Raw genomic sequence first — 25,424 nt, 5'->3', positions numbered from 1 at the left:
TTTCCCCACCTCAGTGAATGACTAAGAAAAACACTGTCAAACAAACAAAAAGCTTGGTGAAGTGTCAATCATGAGCAGAGGGAGAAGTCCTGTCCCATTAGCAGCAGGACACTTACTGATGTGTGGGCCGTGGAGCACCTGCAGGGGCTTATATTTAGACATGAGTTTCCTGGAGCCACACGCACTGCCCATGAAGCCACAGCACAACATATACTTTAAAGAGAACAGTTGGACCAAAGCGGGGCATGGGGATTTGTCACTAGCAGACTTTGTACCAGGGAAAACTTAAACAGGAGAAAATGGCAGAGAATGAATGTTGTATGTGTTAGTTTCAGTGTAGTTAGCTCCCTTCAGTCAGGACTAAACAAGGGGAATCAGCGTTTCAGTTTTATGTAGCTAAAATGTGGAATGGTCTTCCTGAAGATGTGGGACAATCCTCTACTTTGACAATGTTTAAATCCAGGTTCTGTTTAGCTGTGCATATGACTGAAATGTTTTTATTCTGAACCCTTTTCTTTTAATGCAAATTTTATGATTGTCATTATTTGTGATTGTTTATGTTTTGATTTGTTTATATTGTGATTTTAATGACGTTCTTATTCAGTAAAGGATATTGAATTACTTTGCTATATGTTGTGCTGTACAAATAAACTTGCCTTGCCAACTTTCTGTACAGCTGACAGATTTGATTTTTTATTTTTTTTAACAATATATTTTGTATTAAGTATTGTGCTATACATCTGCAAACAAAGCCAGATTTTTATTATAACATTTGGGTAAAAGGTTTACACCAAATCTCATAAGCCTCACACATTATCGTGGGACTTGGGACCAGCTTGTTATGTGGCTGAAATAGCAGATAATGTTAGGCTAATGTTTTTGTTTTATTTTAATTTATCTTTATTTATACAGGGAGAGCCCAATGAGAGTAGCAGACTCTCTTTTTTTCATGAGCGCCCTGTAAAAAGACAAACAAAAACAAACAAAACAAATAACTACATAGGTCCATTTAAAACAGGTGCAGGTGTGACTATAAATGTCTATCACCGGATTATTAAAATGCAGTAGTGGCACCAATGATTAAAACTCTAGCTATTTATGGGTTTCTGCTTACTGTTTATAGGCACAATTTTCAGGCATTTTCACCATTCAGAAGATGTATTATTTTGTTTTGAATTGTTAAATGTTTTGGCAACAGTGTTAATTGTTCATCACTCTTGCTGCGTTCATGTGGTCCTCAGGAACTCGGGAAAATGTTTTTCTGAGTTGAAAAATGCACATGAACGCCCGCACAAGTCAGAAAAACAACTCAGGAACTTGGGCCAAAACATTCTTCCCAACTTCTACACCTGACGTCACCTGCTGTGTGCAAATGAACAAAAATGTGCTGATTTCTGCCAACTGATTTAACACATTTGAACTCTGACTAAAAGTAATTACATTTAGGGATTGTCTGCTAATTATCTAGATCACACGTGTCAAACTCAAGGCCCGTGGGCCAAATGCGGCCCACCACGTCATTTTATGTGGCCCGTGACAAAGTAAATTAAAAGGTATGACTGTTTTAAAATGTCAGTGTCATGTCATTTTTCATATCTATGCAAATCCATATGCAATATTTGTAACTTGAAAAAGTAATAAATATAGAAACGGTTAATTAACAAGATAAAAACGTATTTCATTTATCTTACAGTTACGTCTGGCCCTTTGAGAGCAACCATTTTGTTGATGTGGCCCTTCATAAAAATGAGTTTGACACCCCTGATCTAGATCATAAGGGCAACAGATCTGCACAAGAATGACTCAAGGCTACAACTGTTGGATTGCAGATGTAACGTTACCTAGCATAAGTAAATAGATAATGTTTAGCTTTGAGAAGGCTAACAGCATCAATGTCTTACTAGTTTTAAACACTGTTAATGAGCAGACAGCATATGAAAGAAAAACAAGTCATCTTATCGAGGACCAATGAATGCAGCATCTGATCACCTATGGATTCTGCATCAGCAATATTTCTTGACATATTTGGAAAAGAAAACCTTTTTAGTGTCTCATAATGTCAAACAAAATCCAATTGCAACATAAATCCAATAGCAATCGCTGTTAAATACAGATTTTATTCCATTATTTTATGCACTTTCAAGAAATCCAGCAGCAAAGGCATTATTGTAAGAAACACATTTTTTGGTCATACAGGAAGATTCCATGTGCCAAAATTGCTCTTACTGCAATATATTTTACAGCCCTATACTTTTCACGAGTCAATAAAATCAAATATAAAGGGAAAGTAGTTCTTTGCTGTGTGCTCCCACTCACAGTCTGCCGGATGGTATAAATAAACTGCAACTCCAATTACATGTTGTCACAAGCATGATTCTCATCGCATTAGATTACATTGCTCTGAACGCATGCCGCTTTTATTTTAGGAAAAACATGATGTAGGCCTTCTTCTGTTGCTGCCCGCTAACGAGCAGATACTGAGGACTAGTGTGGACATTTGGGTTTTGCCTTTAATGAAAAGTTAATGAAGCTGTTCCTATGAAGCTATTTTAATACATTTTAGAAAATTTCTATTTAAATGATCTATGCCGGAGTTCAAGGGTGGTTCAGATCTAAACGCATATCTTTATGGTAACAAGAAACATTTAGGATATTTCAAAATGTAACTGCAATGTCATATATAAGGTTAAACACATTGGCTTTTGTTGTTTTTGATAATATTATTTTGAAAATAAGATTATCAATTATTTTTAAAATTCATTTGCAAAAAAATATACACAGCAAGAGCAAATATAGCCACCTAATTTTAACATTTTCACAACTGTCTGTTAATTAAGGGGCCAAAGCAAGGTAGAATCTGGGTTGATAGAGATATACTCCTCAGTTGAGCAATTAAAACCTGATATTCATCCAAAATTATCATGAGGCTAACAGTGCAACAATAAATCTTTGCAACACATATTCTCTTTGGTGTCATCAAGCAAGTTAGTAGTTATAAGGTATAGTTTTATTAAGACGAATGGCTACCAAGACCAACACCTGCAAGAGAGCTAAAGATAACAGGGCTGGTGGTCCGAGTGTTCCCATTGCGACCCATAGTAATAACCCACATCCCTCTGGTCCATTCTGTGTGAGTGTGCAGTTTTAAGTGGATCCTTTAGCTGCTCTATACAGTAAGCAATATATGACTATCTAAAGGTCAGGTGCGCAGCATGAGCACTATCCATCACTTGTCTACAAACAGCCACAGGGGGATCTGGGAGGAGGTGGACTAAACTCAGAACTCACAAGTACTAGGGCAGATTGCGGACTACAAACTTTCTTTACTCCAAAAAAGAAAGTCGGCATGTTTACGGCTCTTCTATGGGTCATGAATGTCAGAATGAACCTGATGGAGCTGAACGACATTACGTTCAAATATGACCAACATGACCAAGCTAGCACAGAAGGCAAGTGTTAGCCAATTCTCTGGGTACATATTAGAGCTATTTATGTACAAGCCTGTGATGTATTTTAGAATTTGTGCTAGGTCAACTATTCCACTTTGCATTGGCACAATTTTGGACTAACACTGAGCAATGGGAGGTGAGTCCTTTGTTAGGTCTGAGTCCCTATAGGGTATAGGGTCTATTGCTTTGCCCGTGCACTCATCATTGTCAGCTTCATCCTCTCAGTCGCCCCAAGCATTAAAAACAGTATCCAAGCACACATGCCATATTTATAACTGCTAAAAATGAATGGAAATTAATGGAAGTCAATGGGCAAACCCAACAAGATGAATAACATGTGCATCAACGAAGCACTAATGTGCTAATTGCCAATTGTTCACAAGAGAGCTTGACTAGCATTTTTTTTTTTTCTCCTATACATAAAAATGTAGGTAGAAATGAGGTAGAAATCAAAAGCTCTATGTGTGGATTGTTTAATGCACAATAATTCATAATTGTATTCTTTAATGGGTCATAGTTCTGGAACAAAGATGTATGTACTGTGTAGGAATTACAAAATGTACATTTACTTTTAGCAGAAATCTTGGAAGACAATGCATGTTCATACACTGTAAAAAAAAAAAGCATGCATGCGATATAGCAAGGGACCACTGTACACACATTTCAGAATGGCTTCATTACAAGTGACTGTAAAAGTATATCATAGCACAGTCAATTTGTGCCAAACATGGAAAAGAATGGAAAATGTAGCATAAGAAATTGCACTTGTTCGTCCCATGCAGATTCCTACTTTCTTGCTGTTATGTTATATTTTTGCAGACTACAAATAGCATCCAGAGCCAGATGAAAGAGCCATTTTGACCGGAATGACTTGTTGTGAGCCGCAGCAAATCAAAGTGGTCATTTCAGAGGAAGGAGAGTGAATAGTTCCCTCCATACTCTGTGAAAGTAAAGGTTTTTATTCAGACTTCAAATAAGCACCTTTCTTTGGGTAAGTAGAGGGTACGTATATAGTCAAAAACATAGTGATTGTTTGACTCTTCAGTACCTTCAGAGGTCATGTAAGGTAAAAAACAAACTTACTAGACCGTATTAAGGTTAAGATACTCTATTGTACGTCCGGGGAAACTTCTTATTGTTTCTTTTTTTGATTTATTAATTACTTTTTGATATTTCAGCTATGCCTTTGAGGAGCTGATCATCAACTGTGGGCCCAAGAGTACATTCACACCCTGATTTGGAGCGGGTCGGGTGCAAGTCGGGTGCGGGGCAGGTGTGGGGCAAGTCTCGGGCTGACCTACGCAGTCCCTGGTGACAGTAAAAGTGCTTGGAATTGGGCAAAATAGAACTTGGACCATATATATTTGTATGAATGGGCACTGCAGACCTGCTGTTTGACATGTTCGTCTGACGAGGCCATTTGGATCAATCTAGTCTACAGCTGATGCGCAGATGCTGATGCTGACCTGCATCAGTCTGCGGCAGTGAGCCTAGGTCTGTCTGTGTGTCACTGTAAAAGCTTTTTCTCCTCTACCACCAGCGCATACAGTCCTCACAGGTGAAAGAAAAGACCACCGCGTGTAGGAGAAAAGAGCATGTGCGCATGTATTCACGGGGCTCTGTCTGCTTGAAGCACGTCATAGAAATAAGCTGATGGACTCTCAAGTGACTCATGGTGTTTGAGGTGATACACCATCTATGCAAAACAAGACTAACCCAAAAGTAAAGTAAACAGAACTAAATGTAGTGCCACGGGAGTCTTTCCAGAGAGCGCACTGTGTGTTTAGTCCTGATCTAGTTACAGGTTTTTCCTGATCAAATCCAGGTTAGATTCTAGGTTTAGTCCCAGCTTAGTCAGAATTTTGATGTTTGTGCAAAAGGTGTGAAACAAACCATTATAACAAGTTAATAGTTGAAATTCCAAACTCACCCCCATAATCCAAGAACCGAACCAGGGCCTTTTTAATGTGAGATAAAGGTGCATACAACTGCATATGTCTCATGCAAAGGGTGAATATATTTGGTGAATTCAAACATTTTCCGTACAAACTATTAGAAGTGCCATTTCACATGTTATTTTAGGGCCACACAACTGTTACCAGGTGTACTGAGTGAACCCCAGGCCAGACTTTGGGCTTGTCCAACATAAAAGTTCTGGATTATGAGAAGGAACAGAAGTACTCTTAAATACAACATATTTTCCACATTTGCTTTCTAATAAAACAGCTGTGGTATAAGGGCTCAGCTGTAACTAAAGGAGTGAAACAACCACTGCAGCTTTGGCCCCTGAGGCACTCTAGTGGAACCTGCACAGAGCTTTATAATGATACTTGTTTGAATCCAGAACAATGAGCAGCCGCTATATGGGCACAGCTTAACCCGGTGACAGAGGTGTACTGGGAACAGGGGGATAGAGCAGGCATTTCAATGAAGTCAACAAGACCAAATGAATGTAGCAGGCTGGGGATGTTAAACGCTAGATCTCAAATCCAAATGAAAAGTCTTTCTATTTGGCCCTCTGTTGCCGGGAGATGCACTACAATCTATATTAAAGACAAGCTGAACATAAAGAATACATTTCACCTGTCCCACAAGCCGACTGATTAGTGAGGGTGTAATCATGGCTGCAGTTTGGCGCTGATTACATTGCAGCTGGCTGTGCAGCTGGGGAACCGTCTCACCTACTCCTGCCACAAAACGAATTGTAATCAACTGCAGAGACATCTGGTTCTAAATGGTACAGGGACAGGACTGAGGAGTGTCCAAAGCATTTGTGGACAGGCCATTAGCACAAGATTTTAGTACAATTTTAGAGACATGCGAATTAGGTCATCTATAATGTCATCAGTGGATTCTATAAAGAGGAATGATTGGTGGAGTAAATGGTTATTAAAAACATTTAGCCATTAAGATGCTCGTCTCAATGGAGATGTTTGTGTTTAACTTTGAATGCTCCACAGTATAATATTAAACTTATCATGGAGCCAAGCATATGCACCAAGCCAAGTTACAAGTCAGCTCTATGGGTCAGATTATGTTTAAATATACTTTAGTGCGATACAATGGAATATTCATGTCAAAGACATACCGTCTCTATGGAGATAAGCACTGCCACCATTGATACACGTAAAAATTAAAATCCTTAATTTAATCCACTCGTTTAATCGGGACCAAATGTTTGATAAATGTCTTTGTTTTGAAACCTTGGACTAAATTTTGCACACTCTTGTTAACTGTCATTTTTTTAATTCATTGTTATTGCCCACGGCTGCACAGTGCATGTCCCTCCCTGTTAGAAGTCCATTGCCAAACCTCTGTGTGGATTACAGAGATCTTTCATTGGACCATCACAACACCGTGTAGCTGGTCCCACAGTATCCCTGCTGAGACCTGCTGGCTTTTCTGATCCACAGTTTGTATCAGAGCGCTCAGATCAAACTCACCCAGGTAATCTATCACATCAAGATGGCCCCTGGGAACTGCACAAACAGAAAACTATATAGACTACAAAGCACCATGCCAGGTACAGCCAACAAGAGTACCCAAGTTGCACTCTTTAGCAATGTTCGTAAATTATATGCCTATTATAGCCACAAACTCTTATCCAATTTTACACTTGGATAGTTACACTGTTGATAATATGGGAGTGAGAGGAGCAAAATTATAAGAACGCAACATTAACAAAAGATATATGTAATGGAACTGGTGCACAGTCTGCACAAAAGCACATCATCAGTTTAATAAATAGGTTAATAAATAGGTACAGGCAGTGTATGGGGATGTAGCAGATCAATGGGCAGTTTGAATTAGTAGAGTTTTTGGTAGTGCATCAGAGGTCACTGTACCAAAAACAAAAGTCTGTGCTACAAATTCATATTTATGACATTTAAATAGTTGTGTGGAACAAAAAGAAATTATTCCCTCCTTTCTAATACAAAAATAATAATGAAACCCGGTATTACTCCAGGGTCAGGTGTGCAAAGTTGGGTGACATTTTAAGAGTTGCCACAAATGAAACTAATAAATAAAGTCTGCAATAGGGATTGGCCTATTTTTCTTGTAAAAAATGCAAATTCTAGTCAAATTTTTAATTAAAAAAAATCTTATTCTGTATAAAATTCCTCCAAAACAAAGCAACCAGAGCTGCTTATTTTCTGAGAAAGTTAAGGAAACAGGCCTGTGTCATTGCAGGGGGTAAACTGCACCACTTAAACTTGTAAAAATGCCCTGGAACTTTATTGATTTGGGAAGATTTCAGATGATGTTGGGCAGGTTTTGATGTTGAAACCAGGCAACCTTATTTACTCTTGCTAATATGTTTCAATATTGTTAGTTTTAACACTTGAAACCTAACGTATATCGATGTATATATTAATATGTTCCTTGTATGTTCCAATAATGTTTTTTTATATAATTTGCATATCCCGAATATCTATTTTTACTCACATTTACGCAGTGTAGGAGTAACATTCAAAATATACTAAAATATAATCAGGTTAAAGTGAAGCAAAACTCACCCACACAGGCTCCATCTATCTCCTCATGCCCGACGCTGCAGACACACCTCCCCAGCGGCACCAGCCAATCACCATCCGCTCCACAGAACAGTTTGGGCGTGTCCCGTTCCTCTGCATGGTCTATGCACGCCCCTCTCACCTCCACCAGTGAAGAAGAGTCCCCCCGTGGCACTGTGTCCGGGAATGACGCCAAGTTCCTCAACGTAAATGGGCATTTCTTATAGTAGACCCTCACCGAAACCAAGGCGATGCACGCTCCTATGTCCTGGAATGCCAAGTAGAAGCCTTTTTTAGTCATAGGCCCCACTTCACGCACCTCAGTGTTTAATTTCAAAATGCGATCACCCAAATCCATCTGGGTGAAGCTCTCATCCGCAGCTATAGTATCGATTTTGGTGTACTGTGTAGATTTGAATTTGATGTTGTGAACTTCGTCAGTCTCGTGATAGAAGAGGTTGAATGTTTCTTTGCAGGTTCCAGAGACCCAGGGGATGGAGTTGCAGTCTCGTAGCGTGAATCGTAGTTCCACATAGATCTTCTGAGCGGCCTGACGTGGGATCCAGTTGGAGCGGAGCCAGTTGTTTTGGTTAGGCTCCATCACGTTGCAGACCTGGAAAGTGTGGATGGGACGGTTGTGCTCGTCCATCTCCGTAATGGCGTCCCACTGTGGAAAGAGCAAAAAGAAGTATGTTAGGAATTAGCAAGCTAAAACCGAGACGTGAAAAAAGTTGCTAATGAGTTTAAAATTATATCAAAGGACTGTAATCATACTTATTGAATATAAAATCTAAAAAAATAAATAAATAAACTAAAGGTGTTTTTCATAGCTGTATACAGTCAATACTATTTCTAAAACTCAACAGCAACAAATTTTCTCTTTTCTCCATTTGTCGCGATAAAATCCTTGCCCTCTCTTTTTTGGAGCAGCCTCGTCAAAAGCTCAAAAGTGTCTGGGTCACATGATTACATTGCATGCTGGGATATCAGTTCCCTTAGTGATAAAATTCTAGTGAAGCACGAACTAGTTAAAAGTGTGACCCCAAAACCACCACAGAAAAAAACCAGGAACACAATCTAATAACTGCCCTGCCCTGGGACAAACTTTTTCTACAAACTGAACATTGAGTGCTTCAATTTTTGTTTATAGAGGTCCAAGTGTATTCTAAACTTGAATCTCCTTGCAATATTGGTACAGTAGATTGAAAAAAAACAAAAAAAGAAAGACCTGTTAAGGCTAAATTATACAATGCAAGAATAACCAAATTAACTCAAAAAAAATAAATCTGCAAAATAAAATTAAAATGAACGTATAATAGTATTCACTATTTGCATATAAAACATACTGTCTATTGCCTAAGGCTACTGTCAAAAAGCAGTAAAAATAAGTTTTTAGTACTTTACAAAAACAGAGGGGACTTTTGCACATTTCTGATGGATTGCAAAATATTATGTCATTATTGTTATCAGAAGATTCCCAAAATACATCCATGCATTAATTTGTGTTACAGGTACATACATGAAATTAATTAATGTAAAACTAGTATTCCCAAAAGTAGTACTGCTCCCTGTTACATATACTTTCAAAAATACCATATACCATGTACTACTTTTTCCACACAATTATATCTACTATTCCTATTACTTGCTACCACCCTCTCATTTAAAGACATTGAAGTAATTCTTTTATGTCAAGGTTTTTTTGACATAAAAATACAATCACTTCTTTAATGATTCCCTCATTTCAAACTGTGTCATTGACACGGTTTCTTCAGTGCATGAGCCAATTGAAGCATCATAAGATAAAATCACTAAACACTCCCGAGAGGTCAGGTACATAAGGCCACATTAGCGCATTAATTACTGTCCAACAGCTTCACATGTCTTCTGCTGCTGCCATCCTGAGGTCTGTGTGATTCAACCCTCTGCTAATTAATTAATATGTGGAAAACAGATTGACTACAGCTCAGAAATGCAGTGGTGAGAAACAGAGATGCCGGTTAATTTACCAATACTATTTGCCTGATAAGCTTGCACATTTAATAAGCTGTTTTGCACTTAGCTAAATATTAGCTCTTGATGAGAGTAGTAATCACAGCCTAATGTTTGCTTTCACATAGTCATTATCCTCTTTAATAACAGGCTTTAATTCAATCATCCACAGGGACAGCCTCTAATGTGCATTTCTCTCAAGGTGCGACTCTGCCACTATAGTCAACAAATTGATTATAATTTCAGATGTGACCGGCCAGTACATGACTAATCACAAAAACACTTCACAGAAGTGTCGCAGTAAATAAAGTCATCTCTGCTAAATATGGCAAAGCACGGTTTGGTGACGATGGCTGAATACGTGTGGGTTGTTTTCCAAATTCTTATTTGAAGAAGTTTGTCACAACTGAGTTCATCAATCATGCAAATTTGTAGAAGATTTAACATAAAAAAACTGAGATAGTTCGGCAACATTAGAGTTTAAATAATAGGCCCATATCATACAAAAATCACAAGAAAATGTAGCTTAATAGGTTAGTTTCTTTATTTTCTGTGTTTCAAAGTCTGCACACCGAGCTGCTTGGGGTGAAACAGCCCATCGGCTCCGTTGAATGCCTATTAGAGAAATCTGATCAGATCCTCGTGTCTGTACATCCAACACATTTCAACGTTGTGCATGAATTTAGAGTTGTGGGGAGCGGTCAAGTCAACAGCCCTAATGAATAGTTATTTACAGCGAAGGTAGCCCTGCAGCCCAGCTCCCACTGTAAGCACCCGAAGAGAGTCCCCAAAACCCCCATGCTCAGCTCAGTGACATGACAAAGAAAACTTGACAGGACACAGGGACAGCTTCACGCTTACACCTGACGACAGGTGAAAGGAATTTGTGTAGAAGAAGAGATTTGATTGAGTACAACAAGAAGAGGTCTGATTAACTTTTACTGTAAGAGACAGAAGCTAGTGGAGTTTAGCACTGCTGTTGTAGCATCGCTTACAAGCTTATCTGATTCCCTGCTTATTAAAAAACACCAGTCTGCGCTGGCTTTAAGATCAACTGGGACATGAAATTTATGACAGAGAAAATAAGGATTATATGAACAAGGATGTGTTTGGACAACAGCATGAAGCTAACGCTGCAGGGACACCCTTTCATTCTTGCAACACCTCCAAAACTACAGATGAACAATAAATCAGTAAATTATTTATTGGTGAATACAGCTGTGTTATAGACATATAGCTCCCCTCGTAATATCCACAACCAATATGGAGGTGGTCAGTACAGTGAGTGATTCAGATGATTTCATTTTACATATAACTGACAGGGCTACCATATCTTTAATCACACCTAGAACATTTCAGTCTGTATAACAATGCAGTGTTCTGCCTTTGATCATTGGGCCAATTCAGCAGAGGGAGGCCTGAGGGCCAATCAAAATTGGTCTCGGGGTCGCATTTGACCCCAGACCATATTTTGGTGGCAGACACTCCACCAGAAAAGTTACATAGTGTACCTTTAACCGTAAAGCAGCTTGTTTTGTCAGTGATTACGGTTACCCCAGATACCTCTGTTTAAAATTGATGGATGAATTTGGCTGAACAGACTTTTTTAATATTTAATGATTTTCCAAGGCTGTTTCAACTTCTTGTTTCTAATATCTGATTGCAGTGGGCAAGTTGGCAGTTGTTGGGTGTTGAACTTGTATTCTTATATAACCAATATATTTTTGATAATTCTAATGCTGACTTTTGCATTTAATTACAAAAGAATTTAACATATAGTTGCAGATAACAAGCTTGTCCCTGAAACAAGGTCTTACTTTTGGTAGTAGAATTTTTGTTCAAGTTTCAGTCCAAAGTACAACACTGGGGCATGCTCATTATTGTGAGACTCAAACCAGTGGACAGCCTACATAGTCATTATTTTATATATCATTACATGTCCTTATATTCTACATGAATGCATATATATATATATGTGTGTGTGTGTGTATATATATATATATATATATATATATATATATATATATATTATTATATATTATTATATATTATTATATATTATTATAGATTATAGAAATCCAAACACACTTTGATTCAACCTTGGGTGAATGCTCTTTAACATTTGGGAAGACATGTAAGTTAAGGATGTAACTTGTTGGGGCACCTGCTTGGATCCATGAAGATAAATCTTAATGCCATAGTGTAGAACATTCTAGGCAAGGCAACAAACCCTAACCCTAACCCTAACCCTAACCCTAATACTTGAAAAATACACCTGGAATTTCAGAATAGCCTCAAACTAAATGTAACTAGCTAAAATGACTACAGAACACTTAACTATAATTAATTTTACTCCCATTACTGAATAATGTATTGGTATATTAGATTCACTATAGCTTTAAACACTTAATCCAGTGCTAGCGTGTACTGATGCATGTTATGTACTTGTGAGTTTGGATGCTGCCCGACTTGACTTTGCTTAACTTTCCCCACAGACTGAGCCTAGCACAAGGTCAGACGTGGCCCAGAGCCGCACTTCCCAGAACATGTTTTATAGAATATCACTGCTGTTTTCTGTTCCGGCAAATATCCAATACCTGCGCATTAAACTGAAGCCATCGCTCTTATTAGATTTCACTTTTAATGACAAAGTACTGCGTAGGGGGTTTGGGAAAGAGAGGGAGCAAATGAGGTAGCAACAAATAAATGTTTTAGGGGAAGACAAATGAAGTAGGAGAACACTTATTGCAGATTAAAATTACTAGACGAAGTTGTTTCTTCTGCCACTAGCAATACTAACTACTACTGCATTTGGGACTACCAATCTACTACATTATATTCAACAAGTACAGATTGTACACGCAGTTTATACTGTCACACTCATATTGAAAATGACGTACTATTACTCAAAGCAACACTAGCCCTACAACCTCCCCAACTACTGCAACAACAACTACTATTGCTGCTAGGACAACTACCACTTTGCACAAATATAAAATGACAAAAATACAAAAGAAATAGGTTTACCTTTTATACTTTTGTCACTCATTAACCACTGTGTAACTTGGGGACAAGCAGGTGATGCTATCAGGCCAGGTTTGCGGGCAGATCAGTGGAGATACAACCCAGGTCATAGAAAGAACTCATGCTTTTTATGGTATGTTTTTGCAATAAACACACCTAATAGGAAATACAATGGAAGATGAGTTTAATGTTCTATTGTGACCTTCTGAAGCTACAACATGCTAGAACTTAGGCCTGTCGCAATAAATACTACACCGACTTATTGCTCAATAAATGCTACATGTAACAATCATTTTTGGGGGTCACTATTTAACATGGCTATTTTTTCTTCGTATTGGTTCAGGAATTTTCCTTATTTTTGTGTAATATGATAAGATCGGAGCTGTAAAGTAAACTAAATAATAACTGTATAAAGAAGTGGACTAAAGGAGTATAACCACTGTTCCCTCCAAGCTGCGCGCGTGCGCAATTGTGCACTGCTGACACGGTCTCCGCATACAAATACACATTATATATTGTGTTTTGATATGAAATGTAAATGTACAGTAATAGAGCAGCTGGGTGTGCAGATAGAGATTCCTCTCAGTGTGTATTGGTCATTGCATACTGTCACTAGTTTATGAGTTGTAAAAATCAAGCAAAATAATACGAGTCAGAGCTTTATCATAAAAAATGTTAAGTGTGTTTTCAACATTGGAGTTTACAGCTGTCTTGGTTTGGTTGGAAGCTCATGTTTTGCCATAGTTAAAATGAAATATTTATACTTCCAATAGCATTACCATACTACACAGGTCATGAGCAAGATTTTTGTCATTTTCATTGTATAAGTGGGCTAAAGCACTTAATTAAAAGTCTAATAACTGAAATGTAAATGCGGTAATTTGTTTCTTTTAATAAACCATTTAACTTGGATGGATGCGATGCAGCACGTCTGATGCTGCTCACAGTGGTCCATGGGATCGCTCAGGGAGTTTGTGTGTTTGCTCAGACCCGTGAAAAATTAGAGGGAACATTGAGTATAACGTTACTCATAGAGTTCGGCTTCAGTCAAATGAAGCTCATCGACGCTAGCAGTTATAGGGATGAATTTGGAGCCGAGTTCCATATTTGGAATTCCAGCCACGAGTATCATAGCAATCACAGAGCCAATCCAGAACGAGGCTGCTGAAGGCTTTTCCGTTCGCACTGCTTGTTTAGCAGGGAATGGGCACTTAGCAGTGCTGTCAGTCAAACCTGTTGGTAATGCTAGTGGGAACAACCTTGGGGAAAGAAGGTGTCTGATTTGTCTGTTATTAATGTTCATATCTTGATGAACTGGACAAAATAGCGAAATAAAAATAACAGGATCATGTACAGCACCTGTGTCAAACTCAAATGTGGCCCTCCACGTCATTTTAAGTGGCCTTCGACAGGATAAATTAAAAGGTGTGATGGTCTTAAAATGTTATTTTATCAGGAGATACACAGTTACACAGACATATTTTTACATCTTTGTAAACGCATATACAATATTTGTATCTTGAATAAGTAATGAATACAGAAACTGTTAATTAACAAGTTTAAAAAGTAGTTACATTTATTCTACTTCTGGGCCTTCTACGGCAGACACTTTGCTGATGTGGCCCTTGTTGAAAATATGTTTGACACCCCTGATGTAGAGCAAGTTAATTATTAATTTTTATTTATGTATTTAGAATAGATGTTTAGAAAATAATCCTGCTCTAAAGTTTGTGTTTTAGTGGCATAATTTTGTTTCAATATTATCGGTTGTCGTCTATATTTTCTTCAGCAATATATTGCACTTAAAAATTTGTCATCGTGCAGGCCTACTAGAGATGACAATTTAGAAAAGTTACACAGTGAACCTTTAAACGCATCATTGCGTGGGGGGTTTGAGACTGTGAGGAAACAGATAAATGCATTGCAGTGCTCAGGCTGTCATCAGGATGTTTTTTTAAAGACAATCCCCACATCCCCTGGAGCAGTGAAATGTGCTCCAAATGCGGTGTGAGATAAAGCTGAGAGAGGCGGAGCGGACGTCAGAGCGATTCGTCCCCAGAGAGAAAACAATTCACCCTGATAGGAACACAGTGTGGTTTTAATCTCCCACTAAACACCATTCACAAGTGATATAAAGTCCTCCAAGCAGGCCGTGATTGCACCAACACCAATGCTGCAACCGAAATGTTTTGTCTTACAAGCAATTAAACAACAGTCTTGTAAAGTTGGCTTGGATTTTCAGAGCTTTTAGCTGGGCAATATTCACTCGAAATTCATAGCTTTACCGCAGTGTCTAGACGTTTAATTGAAAAGTGGTAGATTGATTACGACCCCACACAAAGGCATCCATAGCCTGGGTCTAACATGAAAGAGATTCAATCATTTGACTGGCCACTCGCCCAGAGGTGAGCTACTTTTATTGTAATAGGAAAACCAGAGTCCCATTGACGGCTGTACACTTTTAACAATAGTCCTGTAACCAGCTCCATTCTGTTTCCATTAATATTAAACATTCATTCGAACGAAAACCCTGGCTACATGAATGGGGCTGAGGTGGTAAAAATATGAAATGAAATGTAAAACAAAACCTACGGCAAGGTGCTAGCAATGGCAGTGGTAAAGATGTACAGTGGCTGAATTCAAATTATTAAATAGACAATATTTTCCCTCTTATTATCCCAGTTTTTGTCAGCTGGTTTGTCAATTTGAAACATGCCCAGATCGAAGGCTTTTTGTTTATGCTGAATTCCATAGGTTTCAAATTTCACTGCAAAACAAGGAAAGATTTTGCTGTAGTTAGGCGTAGGATAGTAATTTCAAAAGTGAGTGACTGAGTTTCTTCATACTGAAGTCTACCAATGGGCAATACAATGACAGAAAGAATGAACTGCTACGAAATGTCAACATACTCTTTGGTTGAAGTAGAAAAATAAAATGAACAAACTAAATATAATTGCTTCAGTTGCTTTTCTCAAATGAATGTCATTTATTCAAGATTTTACAAATATTTACTTTTTGAAAAAGAAGAGGCAAAAAGACACAATATGGGATGGCTGAGTTGCTCTTTACACAGCAGCACGTCTGCATGTCTTTTATTAAAGTCTGTTTTGTAGAGTTCACGTGGGAATAAGCCCCTTTTGTCAGTGCAAAACACACTATTATAATCACAAATTACACATCTGTTTTATTCATACCCTCTGAGACATCGTAGCTTCCGTTATCCAAAATTGCCAAACACACCTACACATGCATACATTTCAAATGCAATCTGCATTTCATTCTAACATAATAAGATTATCCTCTGAAATGAGGATGGGAATTGGATGAAGTGTCTTTGTGTACTGAACAGACATAAAATTGATGAGTAGCGTGGTCGATAATATAGACTTATGAAAAAGATTGAAATCATAAAGGATGCAAATTTCAGAAGGCTGCTAGAGAATGTAAAGATGCAAGGCAAACAAGCTAAATTATGTGAAATTTCAAACTGTAATTTTTGTCCTTTGCAAACTCTTGTGCAAGTAGGTCCCATTGGGAGGGGGCCCCAGGGAAAGACTGAATACAAGCTGGGGGGACTATGTCTCTCAGCTGGCCTGGGAATGCCTTGGGGTCCCACCGGAGGAGCTGGAGGAAGTGTCTGGAGTAAGGGAAGTCTGGGAGTCCCTGCTTACTTTGCTGCCCCTGTGACCCATCCACAGATAGAAGGAAGAAAATCAATGAAAGGACAAACTCTTGTGTTCTGAAAGGCAGAGTTCAAGATACCCATTATAGTAATATTTATAATATTGCACGAATTCTACCTTCACTTCATTTGGCCTATGTCATAAGGAAATCTGAGTAACTGGATGACTAAAGACAGTAAGATTTTTATTTTATTTATTTATATACTTATTTGACAGGGACAATGCAATCTGACATAGTTACAACATGAACATTGCAGCTGATGTGATGCATATAGAGTTTATAGCCAAAGCTAATTCTCAACTCCCGTCCCTGGTTGGGCTTCTCCACAATTCACCAATATGCAAAGTATATTAAAACACCTGCCCCTTAAAATAGTTACATCAGTGCCCAAATATACATTCAACACTCACACGTTCTCTCACTCACCAACTGTCATACTACCTATTTACAAGTGGGTACAGTTTTGACTCATTTTCAGCCAGTTCTTAACCCTAGAGGTGAACATTTTCAATGCAGAAATGTTTTTTATTTCAGTGGGCAGTGAGTTCCACAGTTTGCATGATATGAAAAGGCAGACTGTCCAAAAGAGGTTCTGCGTTGTGGGATTTTACAGTTCTTGTTTACGGTGCCTCTTGTCACTCTGGTGCTGTTTAGTCTTTGTATAAATGTACTGAGTGGTTCTGGGGCCAAGTTATGAATACACTTAAAACATAATTTAAGAAAACATAAACTAGTAAAACTTTCAAAACCTAATAGATTATATTTTTATATTACTTGGAAGTAAAATGGGCAACAAATGTCTACACACTCATCTGAAATAGGCAGCTGGAAGACCCTCCAAAGCTTTTGTGTCAAAAGTCTCTATCAAGTTTCTGGAGTTTTTACATTGAGTGACAAGAGCCTACAGTCTTGTCAAGAGAAGAAACAAGTGTCTGTGATCAGGACCAAAGGCAGAGACTGACGGACACATTCAGTCAGAGTTAGAGCTAAAGACACAAGCCTCTAACAAGGTGCCGCATCCTCTGTCAAAACAGAAAAACACAAGAGGGGGACAGGTAAGACAAGGGACTACATAGACTCAAGTTGGAGCAAAACTACAATACTTAAAATCCACAATACTAGTTTAGTTATACTAGTTTAGTTATATCAAATAGAAAAATGTATGTAAAAGGTGTAAATGTACAGTAGTTGGGTATATAATCATACAACATTACAGTATGTTTTCTTTTTTCTTTTTTTTTTGGCATGACCGTAAGAGAATTCAATGCATCATCACATTTGTCATTAAACATTTGTTAACAGTTTAATGATAATAATAATAATAATAATAATAATAATAATAATAATAATTATTATTATTATTATTATTATTATTATTATTATTATTATTATTATTATTATTATTATTATTATCATCATCATCATCATCATCATCATCAGCATCTGTCTATCTATCTATCTATCTATCTATCTAGATAGATAGATAGATAGATAGACAGTGTCAAGATCCCAGTCTGTCTTGTGTTTTGTGCTGTTTTCCCCTCTGTTCTGTGTCAGAGCCTGGAGCTGGGTGGAGACTTGGGCTCCTCCCATGCACACCTGCAGCTAATTGTCAATCAAGCTGCACCTGGGGAGGACAATGGAGCCAGGACCTGACACTCAGCGCTAGATCGTCCGGATAGTCACAGTGGTCCAGCTCTGCTTGGCTCAGTCTCTTATTTTTGCATTTTACCACTCATTTCTAAGTTGGCTCCTCATCAGACCCCGCTCCCTGGACCTGCTCAGCTTCTCTCTCTCTGACCCAGTGCTCCACGACTGACACGAACCTCTCTCCTTCCGACCCAGCTCACCTCTACCGGTACTGCTCACCTCGTCTCTGACTCCGCTGCCCACAATCTACTCCTGGACTACTGCAAACAACCCCACTCTCAACTATCTGATCAATCTACCTTCAGTCACACATTTAAAAACTGTCAAATAAACATTGTTAAACTGCTCCCCGAGTTCTGTCTCTTTGGTCCCCGTCAGTCGTTACAACACATAGATAGATTTCTATGGCATGACCGTAAGAGAGTTCAATGCATCATCACATTTGTCATTAAACATTTGTCAACAGTTGAATAATAATAATAATAATAATAATAACAATAATAATAATAGCTTTTTACAGGGATCATGTAAATGTTAATATTAATGTACTACTAACTATAGATAGATAGATAGATAGATAGATAGATAGATAGATATAGATCTCATTTTCACCCTCCGCAGGTTGTCTCATTCTTTTTTCCATGCTCGGGTCCTCTACTAGAGACCTGGGAGCTTGAGGGTTCTGTGCAATACCTTTGCTGTTCCTAGTACTGCATTTTCTATTTTCTGGAATGAGATGTCTGATGTTTTTCCTGGAATCTGGAATCCTCGAGTTTGGGGGTCACTGCCCCAAGTGCTCCATTGACCATGGGCACCGCTGATACCTTCACCTTCCAGGCCTTCTCCAGCTCTTCTTTGAACCCCTGGTATTTCTCTAGTTTCTCATGTCCCTTTTTCCTGATGTTCCCAATACTGTAGTACTGTGATGCCCACCACAATGTCCGGTTGGTTTGCCATCACCATTCCAGTCCGTACTCTGCACAGATGTTTCTGTACACTATAGCTGCCACTTGGTTATGCCGCTCCATGTATGCTTTCCCTGCCAGCATCTTACACCATGCAGTTATGTGCTGGCTTGTCTCTTGTCTGGTGTGGTAGATCAGAGTCTCTGCTCTTGTGCAGCCAGGAGTGCCTCTGTGCTATCCTTCAGACCAGCTCTCTCAAGCCAATGGTAGAATTTATTGATATCAGCCACTTCAGTTATGTTCTGGTAGTACATCCCATGCAGAGGCTTGTCCTCCCATGATGGTACCTCCTGCACCTCTTCCTCTTCATCTGTTGGGGCCTTGTCCTTGATGTATTTATGGATCTTGGATGTTTCATCCTGGACAGTGGCTCTCACACTCACTAGTCCCCAGGCTCCTTCCTTACGCCTTGTGTAAAGTCTCAGGGTGCTGGATTTGGGATGGAACCCACTATGTGTGGCCAGCAGCTTTCAGGTCTTAACGTCTGTGGTCTTTATCTCCTCCTTTAGCCAGCTTATGATTCCTGATGGACATCTGATTACTGGCAGGGCTAAACTGTTTATTTACTCAGGTCTTGTTCCTGCCATTGAACTGACTCCTTAGGACTTGCCTTACTTCTTGGAGGTTTGTAGCCATGGCTGCTTTCCATGTTTCCTCTTCAAGGTTGCCGTTTTCTTGCAGGATTCCAAAGTCACTTGTAGGATTCCAAGATAACTATCCTCAGTATAATGATATTGTTCCTTCTGGGAGTGAGACCCCTTCTGTGTGGAGTACCTTCCCTCTGTCGGTCACCATCCAGCTACACTTCTCAAGCCCGAATGACATTCCAAAGTATGTGCTGGTGGTGTGGATCAGTGAGTCGATGTCTTGCTCATTCTTAGCATACAGCTTGATGTCATACATGTAGAGGGCGTAACTGATGGTGGCCCCTGAGTCAGTATCCATGGATGATTGGACTGAGGGGGTTCAACCATATGCAGGAAAGCAGTAGGGACAGTGTCTCTCCTTGGTATATTCCACATTTGATGGTCACTTATGCAAGTGGCTTGCCATTGGTCTCAAGGGTGGTTTTCCACAACATCATCAAGTTTACAAATTAGGCTCTTAGAGTCCTGTTGATGATGTACAGCTCCAGGCATTCAGGGAGCATTACGTGTGGCATTGAGTAGGCTTTCTTGTAATCAATCCAGGCAGTGTACAGGTTGGTCTGAAGGGTTCTGCAGTCTCAGGCAACTGTTTGATCTACCAGGAGCTGGTGTTTTTCTGGTGTTTGGCTGTGGTCTTCTCTCAGAGCCAACAGTGACTGTGCATCACTGTTATGTGATGCCTCCTTCTCCCATATGCCTTTCCAGTACTGTTCGGTTTCCAGCCTTGATCGGTCTGCTCTAGTGTTATTACCCTGCCATCGATCGCACACTTTCACTGGTTGTGTTGCAAACAGACGGTTTATGTGTCTGGCTTCATTGTCTTGCGTGTGGCTTTAGGTGGCTAGCTAAGGCTTTGAGCCTGTGTTTGGCAGTTTCCTGTGCTTCAGGTATGGGCATCTGGCTGTACCTCTTAGATACTTGTTTTTTCATTGCACCTCTCTGACTGTTAGCTCACATCTGTCCACGCTGCCTTGATTTTAGCCTTTAACTGTCGTTTCCATGGTGGGTATTGTTTCTCATGTCTCCCATGATTGCTCTCATAGCCAAGTATCTGAAGCTACTGAAGTGTATATTAGCTCATTGGTTTCTGTGATGGTTGAGGTAGGGATCACTCTCAATGTTGCATTCACATCTTCTAGGAGACTTTCAGATGGCACTTCCCTTAGCCTCTGTAACTGGCTCCGGGTTTGCTTTGTGTTCATTGGGGCCATGATATTATCTTTCAGGTCAGTCACTGCCTCACTCAGCGTGATACTTATTGGGGCTTCATACCCAATCTGCGGGTTGGGGTGTTGATGTTAACGTCTCTCTGACCTGGCGTCCTGGCTCCCCCCTTGTCATAGCATTTGTGTTGTACCTTCAATCTCAAGTTGTGATAGCAGCCGTTTGTGAATCAAACCAATGGCCAATAAGCTCAGTCGATTTTTTCGGGCCGATATGCAGGGCTGATCATTTTCCCCAAATTATGTAATTTAAATTTACTACATACTCCCCCAAGCACTTTTTACCATAATCATTTAAGAGAGCTGTGTAGCCATATTTTGTGCAGCTATCTCTTCATATTCAAGTGTTAATATAAAGCTCTGTGTGTATTTTCTGGACAGCAGATTAACCAAAAGAAAATACTGGTCTGTGTTGGAGATATACTAAAAAGTCCAAATATTGGCCAACCTATCTCTAGCTTTCTCTGTCTCTGTCTATTGCTGCTTAAAACCAAGACAACATTTGCAAAACTAAAATGGTCTCTAAAAGTCCCTGTAAATGATGATGTTTTAGATTCAGCACTTTCTTACAAGTTAACATGTCTTCATGTTATTCAGAGATGATCCAAAATACTGCCCAAACAAAAGCACAGTAAATAGTTTTCATTCAACAGGCTCCTCAAAGTGGACTCAGCTGGATGGCCCAGGTGAGCTTGGCTGTCGCTCCAACCCCCAAACACCCTCTAACCCCGGGTTCAGCACTGATGATGTCTCCAAGTCGCACCATCTGTCGTTTGGAAAGAACAAGAACCCTATAAATATTTATCGCCTCTTTTCTGTTGTCATCTCCATGGATTTTGCAGCCGGTTTCATGACGCTTTCACTGCTTTAGTGTGGGGAAAGACACGATTTACTTTAGTCTCACACACACAGACACCGGGGGGGCGACGTGGGGAGCAGGTGTGCTTAGCTTGGCCTCTGAAGACTTCTCTCAATTAAAGCAAAGATAAGGACAATCCCATGTAAACACTTGCAGCTGCCACTGTCTCTTAACCTCTCACTGGATTTTGTCTTTGACTTAAATATTACTTTTATACCAAACCAGGTGTTATTTTTAGAAGCACTTGTTAATATGTAAGGTGCTAACCCGAGCCCTGACTTAGCAAACACAGAGTAGATATCTAATGCACTAGTGTGATATGAAACTACTGCGTCCAGTCTGGCTTGCAGTGATTCACTTATCTCTCATATTGTTTGTTTTGGCTCCTGTTTGAACGAGTAAATGAACTGTGCAGAGGGGTGGTTTGCCTGAGATAAATGAAGCTACAATATCAATTCAAAAACACTGACAGCAAGATTTTGTCTCCAACATTGCTTAATATTGGAAGAAATTTACTGACCGGCTACCAGTGCTATCCCTACATGTCCTTCTGTGTTTGTTTGTTACCAAATTAATTTTGTTGGCGAATTTTTCAACATTTTATTTTGTTGTAAATGCATTCATATTTTCAAGCCGTAATATTCTGCAAAGATAACCATTTAACTTTCTGTTTGATCACTTTAATCATGTATATAGGAATTAAATAGAAAGGCTGTAATTCTTATATCATCCACATATCCCGTTACTAGCTGCATGGCTATAAGTAACATGATGCTAATTGATGAGTGTTTCACAGAGAAGGCAGTTGAAAGATGCACTATGGAACTTTTCTCCATGATATTGCTTTGCCGGGCACATTTCATAATATGTCTTTAAACTTTTCTGTTGTAATGAAGACATTATGCTTGGGTCTGCTATATAGTTATACATAATCTACGATACCCATGGAGGATTATTTTATAATTTGCACTTTAAATCGCAATATTCATCTGAAACGACTTGATAAATGAAACAAGTCCACTGATATCTGCGTTGTCCAATGGGAGCTGACTTCACGTTAAATGTCATCACAACAAAGAGCTGAGAAGCTGTCGGCCCCTCCTATGGATATCTGAAGTCTAGTGAGCAGCAGATTTTTTTTTTTTTTTCTGCCATAATGACTATGCGACACTGTCAAATCCTACACGTATCACCAACTAAGAAAATAAAATGGGAGAACAAAGTAAGTGTAGAGCAGTGGGCATATGCCGGTATGGCGTCTTGAAAATAAGCTATTAAAGATTGCTCAAATATGCACAAAATCACTCCAATAACAACTTTAAGAGGGTAAATGAGAAGGAGAAACAACATGGTCAACAGCTCTGAAAAGTTGATTTAGCATAATAGCTCTGCTTTAATGCCACAATGTGGAACTTTCCATGCAAAGCAATAACATCTCCATGACGCAAGTATGTAACCTTTATCCTCCAAAGATGTTAGATTGTGTACCTTTTAGCCTGGTGATTATCAGAATGGTGCAATGAATGCATGAACTAAAGGCATTACAAAAATACTGTAGCAGGAGAGAACAGACACAAAGTATTTGTGTACTTGCTAGAAAACATGCATAATGTGGAGCTACGTTTTGATTGGCCAAACTGAGAATTGAACCCACACACCCCTGGCAGTGAAACATGAGCTCTGTTACATGTGATTGTCTCATTCTTCTTTGCTGTCTCTCGGGGGGACTGTGGTTGTCATTGTGTCCACTATGGAGAGATTTTGATGTACTCCCAGCGTGCCCCTGTGTGATGGACGAGACACAAGTCAAACACACATACAGGCACACGCGCACATACACACACACACAGTAGACACACAGTGGACAGTGAAGAGATGGATGGGGAGTCACAGCTAACACACATTTGATTACAGCTCCACAAACTAAAAAAGAATAAAGCATTCCATGTTTGGGAAAGTGTGGTTGTAAGACAGGACTGCTTCTATTGCTGTATAGGGATATTGTGCATTGCATTAAATATTTACAATATTCAAGACAGGACATTTAAAATTCAGTTTGATTAATTGTGCACGCAGGTCCTTGCCAATAGCAACCTATAACTGCATGTTTTATGTAGAGTTGCAACTAATAAATAAAACATGGAGATATTCATTTTGTATTTAAATATACAAATTTTATATCAGTATTATAAGTTACAGCTTTAACTTTGAAATACTTTAAGTAGTCCATTCATGGGTTTCAGCTTCCTGTTATATGAAACATTTTGAGGACTTTTTCCCCATTCAAAAGATAAAAGCGTTTTAAATAGTTTATTGCTAAAGCAATGGTGCTAATTTTTCATCATTCTGAAACTCATGAATACTAATAAATGAAATGTGCCCACAACTCTCCATGTATTTATTGTATTGAGTAAACGTGGTGACAGGAAAATTCTGTTCAGTAAATGCCAATGCTTAGCACAGATCAGAATTTCAATTAGACTTGACAGACTAATTACTGACATAGTACTCTAAGTCTAAAAGTGTATGTGAAATCCCTCCTCTATTTTCCTCGAATGCCCTTGAGCTGCACAGGGAAGATAAACACATCACAAAGCCTCATGTATGTGTGTGCGTGCTAGTGGGTCTATCCAGGGCTCATTAGGGACAAGTGGGGCTTAACTTGGGGGATTCCATCAATATCTGGCAACCTCCACGACTCCTTCTGTTCAACTGAGTGCCAACAAGGAGATCGATACTTTGATTAAAAAATTATGGAAATGGATTTCACAGTGTACTTTTGGACTCCCAATTCAATTACAGAAAGAATGCCAATGTGGAAAATTGGGATTGGATTTGACACGAGACAGAAGCTGTCTAACAAAAACAAAATTATCTTTTAATCAAGTGAGGAAAACTGACCCAGTGTGCACCGTCTGTAATGACTAACCAAAGTGTTGCTATTTCAAAACCCATAATAGCATAAGGTGATGAAATAGAACACACAATTATTATTCAGGGCTGTCAATTAATTTTCTTTTTCTTATTGCTTACGTTACTAACACCTTTAATTGTAAGCATAACCACTATATAGAAGTGTGTTTTTGAAATATTATCATATCTCATATAGGCCTAACTGTAATAATGTGAAGCAGTGACATTATGAAAAGTCCACAGTGTAATGTACTCTGTCCCTGTCTGACTCTTTCACAGTAAGACTCTTTGTGAAACGGGAATATACCGATACTTTTATGGTGTAAGAGCCTTTAAGGAAGCTTTAGTTATAATAGTGGAGTCTTGACATATTGAACAGCTTAGACGGCGGAAGCTATTGTACTTTTGGAAGACTGTTGTTTTGGATATTTACAATGACATAAGAGGACAAAACGCACAATTTGCAAACGTGCTCTGGGATTTTACCATTGAGACATGACAGGT

The 25,424-nt window shown here is 39.0% G+C and overlaps 1 protein-coding gene across 1 annotated transcript in view; it reads right to left on the bottom strand.

Moving 5' to 3' along the window:
- Positions 1–25,424, bottom strand: part of LOC117388935 (ephrin type-A receptor 6-like) — a 202,348-nt gene that overhangs the window by 128,197 nt on the left and 48,727 nt on the right. Inside the window, exon 3 of the mRNA XM_055230560.1 lies at positions 7,967–8,630. Within this exon, the coding sequence (XP_055086535.1) occupies positions 7,967–8,630 (664 nt within the window). The remainder of the gene's footprint in view (positions 1–7,966; positions 8,631–25,424) is intronic.

This window comes from Periophthalmus magnuspinnatus, chromosome 21 (assembly GCF_009829125.3).
Source record: "Periophthalmus magnuspinnatus isolate fPerMag1 chromosome 21, fPerMag1.2.pri, whole genome shotgun sequence".
NCBI lineage: Eukaryota > Metazoa > Chordata > Actinopteri > Gobiiformes > Gobiidae > Periophthalmus > Periophthalmus magnuspinnatus.
This window is presented reverse-complemented; position numbering and strand designations above follow the sequence as displayed.